Here is an 18,798-nt window from a genome sequence, read left to right as displayed (position 1 = left end):
TCTAAATGCACCAAAATCTTTAGTCATGGTTTCAAATCACTAATTGACACACCCACCCGATGCGTAGCTCTTGGACCGCACACACTAATTGGCCATGCATCTGAAGTTCTATCACCTCATCAAGCTCCCGGTGTTGTTCAGTTCAACAAACTGGCCATTCCCTACTTTTTCTACTCCACGAGAGTGCATGGTTTGGGAAGGCAAATATGTCCAACTTGTATTCATTCAATCCGAACCACTTTGTTCATACTATACATATAACCTGGATTGGGTTGCTGTAACAAAAGAAGCGTGTGCTGACTCCGCTTTTAATAACTTATGCGTTACAGTCACTGCCAAAAAGATATTGTTAAGAAAGAAAATAACACTGGAAAAACTCGGCAGCTCATGAAATCTGTTTTCATCAAAGACCACCAGCAGCTCACTACAATTCAATTTAGCTGCGTTAACAAAATGCCATCTGGCTCCGTGATACAGCCTGCACGTTTATTAAGCTCTTTTCAAGCGTTATCTCCGTGCCAGCTGCAGTTTCATCTAGCTTTGCGTGCGGTTCGTACTCCTTTTATCTCTACCTTACATCACCTGAAAAAAACATAGCTACAATCTCTTGCCCAAAAAATAATAGATCAGGCTTTGATTCGATCCATTCATCTAAGATAAACTTGCTGCGTGACAGCTATAGTGGATTCGCTAACCTTATTAATAGAGTGTTTAAAGCAGGTTCTTTTTCCACAGCTTCGAAAAAGTGCAAGGTAGTATCGATATTCAGAAAAGGAGGTCCCAGTGAAATGGCTAACTATTGACCCATTACTGTTTTACTTTTCTTTAACAAACTTATTGTTGCTGGCTTTTTGAAGTATCGCATTAAATTTATTATCTTTACTTCCGCCAGCTTGGATTTCGTCCTATTTTATACAGCTTGAGCTAAGAGAATAAACTGTGCTATCAAAAACTCTACTGACCAATGACCCTGGCAAGACACTTTTTTTATGATTTGTCAAAAACTTTTCAGACAATTTTCCCTCCTATTCTTTTTATAAGCTCGAATTTTTCAAGAATCTCTGGCCTTACTCTAGTATTTATGCGTAGTTACCTTACTGATTGGGTTCGAATAGTTAATTTCGCATATATTTCGTCTCATCATGTTGCCACGAACAAAGGTGTACACAGGCTTCTTTCTTTCTCAGGTACACTAGATTTCTTAATGTGCGTTAATAATTTGCCTGGCTATTTTACCAACTCTAACTGCATTTTAGACGCAAATCTTATTATGGGGTACTGTTTACTGGCGACTGAAATATAAATGATCCAATTACAACCTTGAATGCTAACTTGAAATTCTAGGTTCTTGGTGTTGGATAAATAGCTTGAAATCAATGCTAAAAAAACTGATCTTATGGTGGTTTTTTATTCCCATCACTGAGAACGTATTATTGTTACTCCTGTTTGTTTGAAAAATCATATCATCCCGCTTTCTAAATGTACCAGATTTCATGGCATCATAGTGGACGAATATTTGAATGTCTCCATACACACTGAATCATCATTTAAAAAAGTCGGTTTTGGTATCCATGTTTCACAGGACACGCCATTACTTTTAGCCACATATTCTCTGTGCACTTTTTTTGTATTTATTCACAGTCATCAAATTTGCTGCAAAAAACAGTGCAATTCCCGATTCGCTACTTCAGCTGCTCCCCTAAACCTAAATCCTAATATCCTTCCTTATTGAATCTACTCTAAATAAAATTAGCTTCGCTAATCTTAGTGCTGGCAATGGAGACATTGTAAGTACCGCACTTCCCTCATCTTGCCTAAGAAACGATAATCTGATTCGATTTCCTCAAAGTGACAATTTGCTGCTTGCAAAAATGAGCAATAATTACCGCAAGCAAACCGTTCTGTTTTCAGCCCTAACATTTTGGGACTCACTATCTGCATACTTTAAAAGAGTTCAGTCGAAGAGGCTTTTATTTAATAGCATCAAGATAAATGCGTTAGAAGGTTGAAACTATAACTTTGCACTGTTTTTTTTTAATTTGAATGTCGTATAATTGCTATGTCACACGTTTGTTCTTCATACATTGTAAAATAATTATAACGTTATATTTGTCCTATTTCTTATTCTTATTAGGCATTTTGCATGACAGCTTCGCTTTGGGACCTCCTTGTGTATAAAATTACTCAACCCCACATTTCGTAAGGCACTTTTGACAGCCAACAAAACCTGAAACCTGAAGTTATTCTTCAAACAAGAAAATATACGGCAAACACGTGTGCTGTTAAAATGAGGATAAAACTGGAAATAAAGGAGAGCTGAAAACCCACGCACGAAATGGTAGTCAAGAACAAGAAATGGTAATATAGTTATGACAATAATCTTTCAAGAATATAGTAAGGACACTACATGCCCAGCATTCTTGGAGGAAAATTTTGAACATTGCAGTACTGTGAGGTACAATTATTAAAATATTGAAGGCGATGGTATGTTCTTCCGACTCGAAGCAAAATTGTTCCTTTAAAGTTATTCCACCGCTCACATCTAGCAGTTAACACTGCCACAGAAAAACAATGCGGAACGATTTTGACGATAGTAAAAAGTTAATAGCAAAAACATGCAAGCCTTCCTACGAAAGATCTGCGGATATATTGATTGTTGTAGCTAAACCTTGCAATGTATAAATGCATTGTTAAACTCTTTCGTTTTGAAAAATGGTTTTGCCCAGAATTGCTGGGTTCGCACACAAAATCATCGTAATTGTTCTCGGAAACTGTTTCTGCGTGTTTATTTCAGTGGTAACTGGCAAGTAAAAGTTGCGCACATCAGTTCTGTAGAAACGATGCTGGATTCTGCAATAAAGCGCTCATCTAATGGGGGAAGAAGCAATGGCATGCATGAGGCCCCACTGCGAGCGAAATGGCGTCAACCGCCGAAATTATGCACGCGTCGCAGCACAGCCAGATCACAAGCGAGTTCGCTGGCATGTCGTGTATTGTCGCTCCGTAGATATTTGGTGCGGTTACTTACACCCCATTCAGTGGTTAGATTCGTCGGGCGGTAATGCATTTCCCAGAATATGAAATCACTTTTTCCTCCCTGGTCAGTGTATAACACTCTGAAATCTTGCAGTTTATCGGTATTAATTTGGTTTTTTTCGTGCAGTATTTCCCCGTCTAAGTACATCTGAAAGAGGGCATGACACGCTGCGAAAGGGGTACGACAAATGAGCAAAAGTAGAATAACTGCGGAACGCAACAGGAGGTTAAGGTGAAGCCTTCTTAGTTTGTCCTAGAAGGAACGTGCTGAGAAGCGTAACGGCTTGGCAGCTGTGACGTTGCGCTACTGAACATGGAGTAATTACTCCATTATTACGAACATGCTTAACAGGAGAGTCTTATCACATGTCCGTGGCATAGAACACACATCGACTGCACTGTCTACATTGACGGTTTCTGCGCCAGTCAAAGCTCCTTTTTTTTAATGCGCAAGGACCAAAGCTTACATTCCATTTGGTTCATTTGCTGGTTTTTAACAATCTTTCTAAATAGTTCATGTACATAATGTACATCACTGTAATAAATATCATGGTGGAAAATAGTGCAGTGGTCTAATGCATTGTCCAACAAAGCGGATCCGTTTACGCTGCCCCGGATCCGAAACACATTCGCGGACGTGAAGTGTTTTATTACTTTACTTATTCCTCGAGGGTTCATCCCAGACAAGACGGCTTTTCCGCTAGCGAGGCACATCGTGCTAGTGCAATAAAACGAAGTGCTTGCGCACCGAATTCGCCTTTGGACGTGGCAGGGGCCAGTGACCTTCCACATTTGACAGGTGGCAAAATAGAGAGAAGGAAATCTCACCTTTCGTCTTCTTGGGGAGATGTGATAGCGACAACAGACTCCCATATAACAAACAAACGGATACAACGAAATACTTGGATATAACGAAAGCATTAATGTGTTCCTCATTACACCTTAATCGGAGCAGAAAGGGCGCATGTTTTCGAATTTCCTGCTCATTAAAAAAATTGATCGCCCTGATTTAACCCGCCAGTTTTACGCAGTCAGCACAATCACCAAGGTTAACGAAGATACAAAAAGCAACGTGAATATGCTAGCGCACCTATGTCGCATCAAGTTTAAGGAAGTAAATAGGGTGCTATTTTTTTTCTACATTCAAGTCTCACATTTACGCCGCAACGCATGTCGCCGCTGGAAATTGTTTTGTTGGCACAACAATAAATATAAGCAGAAAAGAACGTCATTCAAATTTTGAAATAGGGGTTTCTTTTTAAATGAGAATACATGGTGAGGCAAAGGTGTAGACATAAAACACATTCCTGAATTTAAAACTTGGTTTCTCATCTATGCAATGTCGTTTTTTTTACGTCGTGGTTCGTTAGCAAGAATTTCCAGTTTGCGAAACGTGACGGGGGCAGCTGCTGGTTGTACAACTTGCCTAGCTACTGCAGTGCCGTCGGAGCTGACTTAAGCGTTGCACATTCCCAGAAACCTAGGTGCTCAATTGCAAAACATAATGCAGTCTCTGCGCACGGATAAAAAAGATGGAAAGACTGATTTCATGCATACCCTCAAGGTTTAGCCTGTCGGCCGTGAAGTCGGGGCGCATTACGGGGAGCTTTGTTGGTATCTAATCTCGAAGTCCGTGTTTTACAAGTCTTCATAATTCGACAGAATTTGCGAGGATAATACATAGGCTGGTTTATGGTTTATAGGGGTTTAACGTCCCAAAGCGACTCAGGCTATGAGGGACGCCGTAGTGAAGGGCTCCGGAAATTTCGACCACCTGGGGCTCTTTTATGTGCACTGACATCGCACAGCATACGGGCCTCTAGAACTTCGCCTCCATCGAAATTCGACCGCCGCGGCCGGGATCGAACCCGCGTCTTTCGGGCTGGCAGCCGAGCGCCATAACCACTCAGCCACCGCGGCGGCTGTTAATACATAGGCAGTGCAGTAAAAGGTGCTCATAAATGCGACGAGATAATTGCACTGACGACAGTCATTACGTGTCTAATCCTTGTTGAACTTACCTCAAGGGGCCCAGCAGAGGTGCGCTTGAATTCGAGGACATGGAAGCCTTGTATTGGAGTGTTCACTTTTTTTCTTTTTATGTTTTTTGAATTCTTTTCAAAAACGTACTGGACCGTCCATTCCGTGCCTGCATAAAGTGTAACATATGTTTTGCGGTGGTGGTTGTACTGACCAAGAGTAAAACCGTATATTCCGCTGAAAGAAAAAAAAACAGGAAAAGAGAAGTGGACATTATAAGTGCCCAAAGAACAAGCTCAAAGGTACAGACTATAGAATAACGGCCTGAGGGGCGAGTTGGTGCCTGATGAAATGAACGGCTGCGCAAATCAGGACACAGACAAGAAAGAGACACCACATGCGCATGTGGTCTCTCTTTCTTGTCTGTGTCCTGATTTGCCCAGCCGTTCATTTCATCGTACAAACTATCTACTTGATCCTAAACTCGAAAGTTAAGTCTCCAGACTAAGAACTTTCTGTAACCCCGTAAAGTCCACGGTGTCAAATGTGATACAGCGCGTAAAAATGTGAATAATTTTCAATTTTGCTCACATCGCTACGCCAATTGTTAGCATACTAGCGTTCTCAACATATTTATCAACCCAAAGGCAACGTGTAAGATGCCAGAGATACCGAACGTCTGTTGAAAAAAGTATTCGGGCAAAACATTCTGAAGGCACTTAAGCCTGCTTACGTGGAGGAATGCAAAAGCATGTGGTTTCAGGAAAGGAAAGGGTTTCAAAGCGAAAGCTTTACTACTCCACTCCGTAGCTTGTGTGCGCCCTGCCAGCGTTTGACCTTGAACCGAACTTGAACTATATGACAGCTATGACGTCACTCAGCCGCCGCCGCCGAAACCGAGCGCTCGCCTCTGTTTCATGGGTCGGACGCCACCGGTGCGTAGGGACATCACGCGCCTCACATCGGCTCCGGATATCATCGCTCCTAATTGCGGCCTGACAACTCAGACCCCACTAATTTTGGTACCAACTTTTCCGTAAATATGAGAGGCACAAGTTGACACCACGTTTATCAAAGTGGGACCATTTTCGACGAATCGGAGGCTTCGAAGATTTCGACAAGCGCCGCAGCGCTATGCCTAACTGCGGCGAGGCTTCCGCCAGTACCACAGGGAACTCCCCGGTGATGGCGGCTGCCAAGACGGTTACTGGCCATGTGCCGATATCCATGCAAGTTATACAACCTTCCAATATCGGAAGATGAATATCTGGACGACATGATCAAACTCCGGAAACGCCAGCTGAAGACGAAGGCTCCCACTGGGCGGCTCGCTGCGCGCATGCTTCAGAGCATTCAAACCCCAGTGGCGGCCGGAGCAGACGCCGCGCACTGAGCGCTATGAACTCATCGTGGTGCTCAAGCCATGCAATGCGCTGGATCTCAAGGCTACCTTCGCTCCAGAACAAGCCGGAGTTGCAGCGCGCAGCATCATGCGTGACTGCGGAGAGGTACAAACTCTGTGCCAGCCGCTCAGAACCTCCTCGGTGAAGTGACGCTGATGGTCGGCGGCCGCCAGCTTTTGTAAAACAGCGCGAACAACGTCGGAGAAGAACAAGACGGACACGGGACGAGCGCTGACTCTGAGCGTTCGCTCAAGTGAACGTTCTACTTCGCCAGCTTCTGTTCCGCGAGCAAGCCAAGGCTTCTGCAAGGGGGGGATCAACGTTCACCGCAGCGAAACGTCGGCTTCCCATAAGCAGAAGCTGGAGTGGAGCCACGGAAAAATCCTTTCCGTGCGCAAACTGGGCGACACCGACGTCGCAGTGGTCACGTTTGCAAAGAAGAAGGTGCCCCGACAAATTTTCTGCAGCGATCAGGGCATCCCTGTGAGGCTGTACAAAAAAAAAAAAACGATCCCCACCTGCCATCTATGCAGCAACTTGGGGCACCGGGCTGACATCTGCCCGCGTTCGATGGGGCTCTCAGGTGCCTCAGAGGGCCAAGCAAAACACGAGTGCACCCCATGATGTCTGCTCTGCGCGGGTGCCCACACCTCTGCATCGGCAAGTACCGAAAACCGATCAAGACGGGGACACCACCGACTCAAGCCAAGCGGAAGTATGCGCAGAAGCGCACTCCGTGCATCAAGGCCAAGGACAAGAATTCCAGTTCTGCGCCGGGCAAGCCCGAACATGTCAAAACGCAGGTGAAGTCCGGGACCCACGCGAGCTCGCCGAACTTCAGTGCCGGGAATTTCCCACCCCTGGAACGTGCACTGACATGGCACAGCACATGGGTGCCTTTTTGCGTTTCACCTCCATCGAAACGCGGCCGCCGCGGTCGGGTTCGAACCCGTGTACTGATCCGGAGTACCCGGATTCGACCCTACCGTGGCTGCCGCGTTTCTATGGAGGCGAAACGAAAAAATGCGCCCCTTTGCTGTGCGATGTCAGTGCACGTTAAAGATCGCCAGGTGGCTGAAATTATTTCGGAGCCCTCCACTACGGCACCTCTTTCTTCCTTTCTTCTCTGAGCTCCTCCTTTATCCCTTCTCTTACGGCGCAGTTCTGGCCCTTCAGGAACCCGGCGCGGACGCCAAATTCGCTGGATACAGCGCGTTTCAGCGGGTCCTACAACGTGCATCCTGGTGAACAAGGCGTACACCGCAGTCCCTGTCGACCTCGAAGTGGCGACTGAGCGTAAATATAGCATGGTCAAGGTTTTGCCACTTAGGCGGTGTGACCCGTCAATACATGTCCTTAAGATTTACTGCCCCCCACATAAACCACGCGTGACCTTCAACGAAATCTTTTTTTTTTTGAAGCGATGTTTATTGCCTCAGGACATAACTATGACGTGAGAGATGAGTAAGATGCTTAAATAAATGAAAAAATGCGGGCTGATTTGATGAAACCAAGAAGTGAACGATGATATGGACCCTGTGTCCAGGCAATATAGCAATCCGGATTGTCCGGTGAGAGTCCCACTGCCGCCAGCGCCAGCTTCTGAATTCTCGTCGGCATCAGCGCCGGGCAGACCCACGACAGGTGGTGGATATCCGCCTCACAGTCTCTGTTCTTGCAGACCGGACACCCGGGGCGGGGATATAAATCTTTGAAATGCGGCCACTTGCGTGTCACAGCTTGAGTTAGGGCAACCCGGCCCGTATCCTCCAAAGCGCAACCTCCTTTGCACGGGTAAGACCACGGGGAAGGGTTACCGCACACGGAGGGATTAGAGCACGTGTGCGGCGCCGGAGGTGTTCCTTTCTTGTTAAAAGGAGGGTGGTGTTATCCAGAGTGAGGACTCGAGGCAAAGACGAGGTTAGGGTCGAAAGGCGGGTCGCAGAATCTGCGCGCCTTTGTGCGCTGAGGAGGTCACGCGGGACCTACTCAATACGGATTTGCTGCGGGATGCGTGCCGCTAGACGATGGATGTCTTGGCAGATTTCTGGGGTGCGACTGACTCGTCGTAGTAGGCGTGTGACGTGAAGGGCGTTGGTGCGAATGACAATGCGGGCCGTGGGTAGCATGGGAACGGCGGCCACAGAGCAAAGGGCCTCTTGAACCGCAAGCATCTCCGCACAGAAGGAGGAAGGAGGTTCTGAGAGGCGAAACCTTGACGTTTTGTTCAGAGCAGGCTTGCAAGGACAGTAAACTGCCGTGGTTGTTTCGCAGTCTTGGATGCTTCCGTCAACGCACATAACGATGGAGCCATGCGGCAGATTGGCGTCTTGCTCAGTAATTCGTTCGCGAAAGGACGATGCCGCGCGGGTAGATGATGGCCTACGTAGATCAGTTGGCTTGTTATCGCTTAGCTGCACAAAACGCCAGGGAGAAAGAACTGGCGGGGGCGGCTGTAGAATGGTGTGCGATGAAGCATATGCCCTGAGTGCACACGTTGTGTGCGTAACGCTTGACTTTAGGCAGCGAGCATCGCGTCGTTGCTGCACCAGCTCATCTAGTGTATTCAGCTGCGCATGTTCTTGGAGCGCCACGATCGGGGTAATGCTTGGAAGGCAAATGATGACCCTCATTGCGTCTCGATTAGCAGGTTCTAGACGATCCCATTGAGCCCTCATCAAATGCTAGAATTGGGCTCGGTAAACGAGGCGCGGTTGCACAACCGCCCGCTCCAACTGTCGTACAACATGAGAGTGGGCTCCGCCTGTTTTAGGAGCAATGCGTCTAATCTGACCCAACGCCGGAACTGCTTGCTTTTTAACCCGAGAAAGCCAAGCAGTACCTGTTCCTGACTCATGTATTGTCAAGCCCAAGATTTTTACGGTCGAACTTTCTTGAATTGGAGCTCCGGATAGATGGAGACGAATTGGTGTTGCAGCCAGTTTACGGCGCCCCCAGCGGTTGGCGACTGACACGACGTGGTTTTGCTCACTGAAAGCTGCAGACCAATTGAAGAAGCAAAAGTCGACGTAATATCTATGGCTGATTGTAGGCCTGCTGCTTGAGTCATCAGGTCGTTGTGAGTGCTCCACACCGTTATATCATCAGCATACAATAAGAACTTAATCTCAGAGACATGTAAGCGCCAAGCAAGGGGGATAAAAGCAATATTAAATAATGTTGGCGATAACACCGATCCCTGGGGAACGCAGCGAAGAGGCACAAATGATCCGACGGCCTCACCACCGAGGCGTATGGCAAAGTGTCGGCCTTCCAGGTAGGATTAAACAAAATTGCGCACTCTAACGGGGAAATGCAGCATGTCAAGCGATTCCAGGATGGCAGCATGACTGATATTATCGTACGTCTTTTCAACGTCCATGGCCAGTACAGTACGTACATTGTGGCTGCAAGTTGAGGCCAGAAGTGCTGACGCCAAGACAGCCAGTCCATCTTCTGTACCTATGAACGTACGAAAGCCAATTTGGGCGGGATGGTAGAAACCACGGTGCTCAAGCCACCACGACAGTCGTGTGGCAAGCAGTTTTTCGGTAAGCTTGCATAATGTTGGCGTAAGCGATATAGGCCGGAAATTTCCGAGGTCTCTCGGCGGCTGCCCCGACTTTGGTATGGGGATCACAATAGCCGATTTCTAGGTTTCTGGTACGACGCCTTCTATCCATACCTTGTTAATGGTGGTGAGGAGTTGAGGCAGTACAGCGGAACTTAAGTTCTTGTAAACGTCGTACGGAATAGAGTCCTGACCGGGCGCAGTCTTCCGACGGGCCTCGTCTATTGCTGCAAATTACTCGGGCATTGAAAATGGGCTTGCAATTCCCTCGGCGTCGGCTGTAGATGGGAGCTTATCGACATATGCTGGAATGGCAGCCAAGGGGGCTCCTATGACCCTTGGAGGCAACACATCATACTTGGGGAAAAACTTCCGCGCTTCCTCTCTGGCGAAATCCTCCGCAGCTAAGTTAGCTGCGATGCATGCAGTGGCCGCTGCGTCAGGACGACGGGAACCATGTTCCATCGCACGAACCGTTCGCCAGAGAGCAGCATTCGATGACTTTGTCGAGAACTGCTCACACCACGCATGTCACTGCCGTTCGCGAGAGATCGCGTTCATATCTGCGAGCCTTGGCAGTAAGGTAATTCAGCCTTGTCCGCGCTTGCGCAGAAGTCGGGTCTCGGGAAGCTGCCATCTCCGCTTGTCGGCGAACAGCCCACAGGTTAAACAGACCCTCATCCGGCGCCGGGCGATTCACGTCCGTCCAGATGACAGCAGTAGCCTTATTCAGCGCAGTTTGTATGCAGTCCACAAGTAGGGTTGATGATTGCAGAGAGAGATCTTCGACGGTGGTGCGAAACGTGTCCCAATAGACCACAGAACACCTACGGCGTAATCGGCGGGCCCTTGATGGATGGAGACCGATAATGATAGGATGGTGGTCACTACACCAGCAGTCTGGCTCCAGGTGCCACGATGGAGTTCGTGTCCTGACCACCACGTAAGGTCCGGAGCATATGTTGGACTGCGAGCATGGCACACAGTCCGCGCTGCTGAACCTGGATGGTTGAGTAAAACAAACAGCGCATCCGCGAATGCGTCCCGCACACGCCTATCACGGGGCCTTGAAGTGGGGTACCCCAAGTCCGGATGAGGGGTGTTCAAGTCACCACCGACTAAAACAGGCCACCCTGGGTGTTGTCGTCGTAGAGTTAATAACCACCCCAGATTAATGCGGAAGGGTGTTCCACCGGCGGGTCTTACATAGTATGACACGACCACAACAGTTGCCTTGGGAAGCTTCACAGCCCCTGCGACTACCTCTTGATATGAGGTGCACCAGTTTTCTAGACAGAGGCGAACTTGAGGAAAACGCGCATCAGCGTACACCACCGCCTTTCCCGGAGGGGCAACAGTGTGCACACGACGGTCGTTCATTGAAGGAGACATGTATCCATTAAAGCCCGGAATGGATGGCACGGCATTGGTCTTCTGCAGTAGCAGGGCCCACACCTGGAGCTTGTTCATGCGAAGTCGAGATTTGAGCTCTCTCAGCTTTGTGAAGAGGCCTCTGCAGTTCCATTGGAGCACACCAGAACTACGTGTACTCGCCATTCTCGATTAGGCTTCCAAGCGTTGTAATAGAACGGACGTCAGGTTAGATAACTGGTTTACCATAAATCAGAGGAGGGATGTTGTTGAGGTATCCTGCAGTGATGCAGAAGACCTGGTAGAGTCGGCGAAAAACGCATGAGGGATGGACGTAGTCGAAGGCGCTGCAGCATTGATTGGCGTGGAGTGGGATTCCACTGGTTGTCTACGGCTAGCCAGCAGTTCATGGCGTTGCCGTAGCTAAGAGACCTCGGCTAAAAGGCGTGCAATTTGGTCGTCAACTGCTGCCATGTCCTCACGCAGAGGTTCCAGTATGCTGTGCTTTTGTGTAGCTTGAAGGCGACGGTGATCCTTGCGCACTTTATCACTGTACGACTGTTGGGCAGGGGCTGCAGGTGGATTGGGCTCAGAAAGCTCCGGCCAGTCGTCTTCATCCCAATGAAAAGCCGCAAACCTGTTGGATGCCTGCATCGGGGCTCTGTTTTCATTCGGAGGCACTTGCTTACGGATCCCACGCCGAACCTTCTCAGTTGCTTTCTATTTTGTTGGAAAAGTTGGAGAGGTGATCTCGCGGTCGTCAGTCTTGCAAAGTCCGCACTTGTAAGACGGTGTGCCTTCTGGCAGAGCCTCATCTTGCGTTGCAAAAGGGCATGATCGGTGCATGTAGCCAGGTCTGAAACAGCTGTAGCAATAGACATCACTCGGTTTCTAAGGGCGAGGCCGCAGAATACAGCCACAGTAGTAAAGTCGTTCTGGGAGAATTGTTGGGCCCTGTAGTGTGACTATGCACGAGCGCCCCTTTCCGATATACCGCGCTTGGATGACATGGTGGGTTGGACAGTGCAGCTCACGCTGGAGGGTCTTCTGATCTTCGGCAACGTCGACGTTGTAAACAACACAGCGTTGTAGGTCCGAACCTTGTACTAGGTACACTTGGACCGGCACCGAGATCTCGCTAGTAATCGATATGCCCTTGAGCGTTTGCAGACGTTCGACAGCAGCCAAAGTCGGGAGCCACACAGCGATGGTATTAGATTTAGTTCTAGACGTGAAGCCACGAAAACCTTTGGTCCTAAAACACGCGTCCAGGTTCGCCTGAAGAATCCTGTTCGGAATGTCTTTCAGGCTTTTGGCTGCCAGAGCTTTAATGGCCACTTTATACGATACCGATACCGATGTCGGCACAGCCACCTGGTTGCCATACGCTGGGCAGGAACGCTTTCTTTGTGAGCTGCAGTTGGCAGAAGACGACTCTTATGCAGTGTCCCCTGATGGGAGCTTTTCAGAACTGCGGGAAGCCGGTGGCACGGATGGAGGTTCTGAAGACAGATCCATTGGAGAGCTCTTCTTCTCACACTGCACGGTTGAAGCCCCATCCAGCAGTGGAGGCTGGGCAGCCATTGCCGAGTTCCGCCCAGAGGGCAGATCGCTCACGGGCGGAGGTGCATTTGGAGAAGGCGGGATGTGCGCTGCCGCTGATGGACCGGGAGCATGAACCGACGCCGGCGAAGCCACTTCTGCCAGCGCGTCACCGGTGCTCTAGGCCTAGCCTCGGAGCCCAGTCCAGCTGCCGGGATGACTGAAGGACATTTACTTACTGCCACCTAGTCAGACGGCGCATAAGCCTCGGAAGCTTCCTCAGATGGTGCGACGTCAGTTTTCTTGATATAAGGAACGTATTTATGCGGATGACGAGATTTCTCACTGGAGCCACCTTAGCACCGACACTTCGTCTTCTTCCCGTCCATGAAATCTTTTATCGCGCGCTCAGATCGACTGACAAGGAACCTTTAGTGATCGTTGGGCACTTCAATGCTCCCAGCCTTCATTGGGGCTACCACTTTGAGAAGGTCAGAGGACGCGAGCTGGCGGAGCTCATCTCCACACTTCGTCTTACGCTGCTCAAGGATCCGGCTTGTCCCGCATGTGTGGGCAACTCGCTTACACAAGACACATGCTCTGACCTGTCTCTCGTTAAGAACACCAGAGACGGCACCTGGAGGGCACTCTTGGTAGCGATGCCTGCCTCCTCCGGATCACTCTTCTACCAAAGGCGGCTTGCAAAAAGTGGGACCAGGTCAAATTGACCGATTGGTATAGGTTTCGAACGCAAGCGATACCGCCCGTGCTCTTTTCCAGCGGATATGCGAAGTGGACAAAGCAGCTGGACACAATACAGAGACAACACGTCATGACACTTCAGAAAACCGAACAGATCCCAGCAGTGGGCAGTCGTCTCCTGCACTTGTGGGAGGCACGCCGGAGCCTTTCCAAACGGCGGAAAAAAACAAAAGCTCAATCACAAGCTTAATGCTCGCATTGTCGGCCTCACGGAGAAGGCTGCCGCGTATGCTGCCCAGCTCGTCGATTCAAACTGGATGGGAAAGCGTAATTCGTCAGCGCGTCAGACGAGCTCGAAACGGACATGACGCCTCTTTCGCCGTCTCATCGACCCCGCTCAAACGAGAAGGGAACTGCAACGACAGCTCCGACGGGCTTTGTACGGGTACTAAGGTACGACGGCTCAACTCGCGGACACCCTGTGCGACAGGTATCTCTCTCGCACAGAGGACCCGGTTGGGCCTGAGTACGAGCACGCGGGCAAGCCGAATCTAGACATTGATGACCCTTTTGAGTTACAATATCTTAAGGCGGCCTTAGCTAAAATGCGGCGAGCTACGGCTCCGGGCAGGGATCGCATGACAGTCAAACTGTTGGCGAATCTCCCCAACTCGGCCTTAAAGTACACCAACCAGATTTGGGATGACCGTCCACTCTCTCCCGAAGGAAAGAAAGAGCAATTATAGAACACTCGGGTGATAATAAAAAAGCGCGAACAGAGCTTTCCTGAGAAGAAAAGAAAAAATAATATACCATCAATGAAAATATAATAGGAAACGGCGAAAGAAAGAAAGAAAGAAAAAGCAATTATTGAACACTCGGATGATGATAAAAACGCATGAACAGAGCTTGCCTGGAAAGCGTGTAATATGATATACCTAAACTTGGCGTGTCATGATAAGCAGAAGATAGAGGCCATCATATGTAGGTGCACCAAACAGGCGCTAGGACTCTCCGCCAGAGCCAGTACAGAAAGACTTTTGAATCTGGGAGTACACAATACCCTGGGGAAAATATTATAATGTGTCAAGATCCCGCAATATGAGAGACTGGCAAGCAGCCCCACCGGCAGGAAAACCTTAGACAGCTGGTCGTCTCGTACGAAGGACAGAGGGGACAAAAAGTTGACATGCCGCGAGAAGTGTGGAACAAACTAAACATCCCACCATTGCCAAAGAACATGCACCCCGTGCATCATAAAGAGCGCAAGGGAAAGAGAGCCGAGAGAAGCGCTTCAAACGTGGTCTACGCTGGCTCAGCCGACGGGAGCAACGGCGGGGTGGCTCTTTCCGCACTCAACGCAGAATGTAAATTAATTGCCTGGGACAACACAGAAGAAACTGCCATGGCGTTAGTCATAGCAAGCACAACTGCCAGGACCATAGATAGCGACTCAGTGATGAACTTTGCCAGAGGGAGAATCCTGCAGACAGCGAAAGAAAGCAGGTACCCCGCACACGCCTCCCTAGCCGGAAACGAAGCGGCCCACGAACTAGCTCGAGGGCTCACATTCTGAGCAGGTTGAAGGCTTATAATAAACTGCACATCTCCAACAAAAAATTTTAATTTTGACCGAACGTTTCGAAGCCGACTCGGCTCCTTCATCAGGGGTGACGGAGGGCAGTAGCTAGCGTCTTTGAAGTATGGAGGGGAGGAGGGGGTCAAAGGAACGACAGCTGTGATGCGAAAAGCGAGGGGGGTTTTGTCGTACTGCAGGGAGGCGGTCAATGGCGACTTTTTTTCGTTGAATTGAAGTGCGATGACCGCTACCCGAGACGCCCTACAACACGACGACACACTCAGCGCACGAACCCCGCTGTGTGTGAACGATGTGTGCCGCCTCCTGGAGTTGTGTCTATCAAACACATACTTCTCGTCAAACGGGGAATTTTACCGACAAGTGAAAGGAACACCATTGGGAGCATCCATCTCTGTCGTCATGGCCAATTTAACCATGGAGCACATCGAACAACGAGCCCCCAACTCATTCCACCCGAAACCAAAGATTTTCCTCAGGTATGTCGACGATTGCTTCGCCGTCATCAAAAGATCTCAGATTCAAAATTTCCTTTCTCATTTAAACTCCGTAGAACCTGACATTCTGTTCACGCTATAGGTGGAACAAGAAAACTCCCTGCCGTTTTTGGACGTCCTCGTGCCCCGTAACCACAGTACCCTTCCAATTCTCCGTACACCGCAAACCAACTCACTCAGGCCGGTATCTCCACTTCTCTTCGAACCACCCGACAGTCCATAAAGCATCAGTGGTGAAGTCGCTGTTCAGAAGAGTTGAGACACACTGCAGCACAGAACTTGACAGAAAAAAAAAGAACAACGCAAGATATTCAAAGAATTCATCATGAACGGCTACCCAAAAGACTTTATTCAAAAAACCATTCGACGTCAAAAACACAACATTCGCCAAGAAATCAACGCACAAAGACCAACGCCACCACCAATATACGTCAATTTACCTTATGTCCGAGGTGTCAGCGAAACCATCGTCCTAATCTTGAAAAAAGCGAGTCTCCAGGTTGCGCACAAGCCCACAAACACTGATACGCTTTGCCTACCTGCTCCCAAAGACCGGCCGCGGAGAGAAAGAGCCCAAGGCATTGCCTACAAAATTCCTTGCGCCGACTGCGACGCGAGCTACATCGGCGAAACCAAAAATTTCAAAGAAAGAATTTGTCAACATAAAAACGAAGTCTGCAAATTCGCAAGGGAGCGCAATCCAGTAGCCGAACATTCCGAGGGCTCCTACCACAGAATCAACTTCAAAGAAACCCGCATCCTCGGAACCGAAACAAATTACCACAAAAGGCTCCCTCTGGAATCCTCGCACATCCGAACCACCCCGAACAACATCAACCGCACAAAAGGAAACCTGCCCCAGTATATGCCCAGGGACTTCGCTCTACAATTCAACGAAAAAATGTCGCCACTGACCGCCTCCCTGCAGTGCGACAACGTGACTAACAGCCTTAACCCCCTCCCCCTCCTCCACGCCTTTCGCGCCACAGCTGTCGTTCCTTTGACCCCCTCCTCCCCTTCATACTTCAAAGACGCTAGCTACTGCCCACAGTCACCCCTGATGAAGGAGCCGAGTCGGTTTCGAAACTTTGGGTTAAAATTAAAGTTTTTGGTTGGAGATTTGCAGTTTATTTAAGTATTCAAACCCAATCAGACCGGCAAATCTGCCAAATGTTTAGTTTTCAGGTTGAAGTCTACACAGAGCGCGATTGCCTGCGGTCATACAGAGATAGCCTCCGACACTACAGACTGGGGCGAGCAAGGTACCCGGCGGCCGCCAAATCACTCAGTAAAAGCGAGGCTGTCCAATGGCGTCGACTACAAACAAACACACTCCCCAGTCCGGCTATGTGGAGCGTTGTATACCCGGGACAATTTTCAGAGAAATGTAAAAGATGTAAAGCTAGGGCCACGCTCGACCATACAATATGGGAATGTCCTCGGACTCCCCCTGGGGCACCACCAATAAAGTCTAAGGACCGCTGCGAGACCAATCTACTCAGCTCCGAGCCGGAGACTCAAGCAAAGACCATCGAACTGGCCGATGACACTGCTAGCGCCTACGAAATCCTGGCTGCCGCCTAAAGCAGGGTTGTTAGCCCCACAGTGTGGAAATAAAGTTACTGATGATGATGGTGCGATATTCGCGGGAAGGTGGATCCACTCTTTAGGTGTGCTTGGTAAGAATTAATCATAAAAGGCATTAGTGCGGCAGTGAGTAAGAGCAACTTTTGTGCCGATGGCTGACGCGTGAACAGCGGAATTCATATGCGGAATTCTGCTCGTACAGAATCATAGTAGCAGATTTTATAAAACAAAAAGGTACACAGAATTTTACGAAACAATGACAGTCACGGTAAACCTAAGCTTCACCACATTAACGTTATGCTTATAGCGCTCGGTTATAATCAGAGAGTACGCATCAAATAGCATTTAGTTACATCATTTCAACAGCATGAGTAACGTTTTGTGATTATACAATCCCAGATGGCAGCAAGATATTCCAGTTTAGACCGGACAAGAGTGTTTATAAGAAGCTTTAATAAACTGAAGGCTCAGTTGAAATTAGGTTATAATTACGATAACATGCGATTAGCACTGGTAATAATGTGGTCAGAGTGGGCTTTCTAATTAAATGGGAAAGAAACGGCTAAGCCAATGAATCTGCATGATGACACAGTCTGAAGTGGAGTGTTATGTAATCTGTATACCAAGCCACATGCACCTTGTTGAAAGACACGCGTTATCTTACATTTGTTAATGTTTAGTTGCACATGCTATTTCAAGCACCAGGAAGCAATGTTACTTAAATCGGTCGCAAGTATTTGTATGTCATCACTATTACGAGCCTCGCAATAAATGATACAGACGTCAGTGTATAAGTCAATGTAAGAAGGGAGCAACTCGGTAAATCTTAGATATACATTAGAAGCAGTAGTGGCCCTAAAACGAAGCTTTGGCCAGGCTGAATCAAGACCAAAACCCCCGACCAAAAGCGCCGAAGAGTCGCAGTGCTGCCGTGCGTGCACCAATTGGCGCACGGGCTTAAAATGTAGCAGGGCGCTACGACGTCCCGGTGGTCTTTTCTGCGTCTCGGAAGCTCGGTGCGAACTGTTCTCAGGTGAGCCGGAGGGAAAGCGATGGGTGGAAAAGGAAAAGTAGAAATGAGTGTGCCATCAAGCACACAGCCCCGTTCGTTCTATGTGGCGTCGCGGTTGTCTACAAGTTGCTACTCTCCTGTGGCGCTTTGTACATAGGCCAGACCGGGCGTCGTATTAGGAAAGCACGAGAGATTACTTTGGGGGAGATTCCTTTAATAATCTGCTTAATCACTGCCGCACGTGTGGTACTAATGAAAAAAGAAAAAGAAACAGTAAACACCGCTCTTTGGTAGCACAACCATCCTTTTTAGGCACAGTGACCGACTGGTTCGGGAATTTATGGAAGCCCTTCACATGCGCTTGAAGAGCACTAATTGTATATTTAAAATTTTTATAGGACTGACTGAAAGGAAATTTGTTATTCCGGCCTGATCACTTGGGCTGCAATTGTAATCTTTGATTTATATGCGCGATGTAAAACGTGTTGATTGCTGTGTTT

The 18,798-nt window shown here is 48.5% G+C and overlaps 1 protein-coding gene across 2 annotated transcripts in view; it reads right to left on the bottom strand.

Annotated features, from left to right (window-relative positions):
* The window catches only part of LOC144136257 (uncharacterized), a 37,164-nt gene that overhangs the window by 11,930 nt on the left and 6,436 nt on the right, over positions 1 to 18,798 (bottom strand). The window contains exons 3-5 of one of the 2 annotated variants that reach the window (XM_077668456.1): positions 15,876 to 15,977; positions 5,058 to 5,253; positions 3,029 to 3,184 (exon numbers count right to left, since the gene is read on the bottom strand). In XM_077668456.1, the coding sequence (XP_077524582.1) occupies positions 3,029 to 3,184; positions 5,058 to 5,253; positions 15,876 to 15,977 (454 nt within the window). The remainder of the gene's footprint in view (positions 1 to 3,028; positions 3,185 to 5,057; positions 5,254 to 15,875; positions 15,978 to 18,798) is intronic. The other variant, XM_077668455.1, reaches the window with a different exon arrangement.

This window comes from Amblyomma americanum, chromosome 6, assembly GCF_052857255.1.
Source record: "Amblyomma americanum isolate KBUSLIRL-KWMA chromosome 6, ASM5285725v1, whole genome shotgun sequence".
Taxonomy (NCBI): Eukaryota; Metazoa; Arthropoda; class Arachnida; order Ixodida; family Ixodidae; genus Amblyomma; species Amblyomma americanum.
This window is presented reverse-complemented; position numbering and strand designations above follow the sequence as displayed.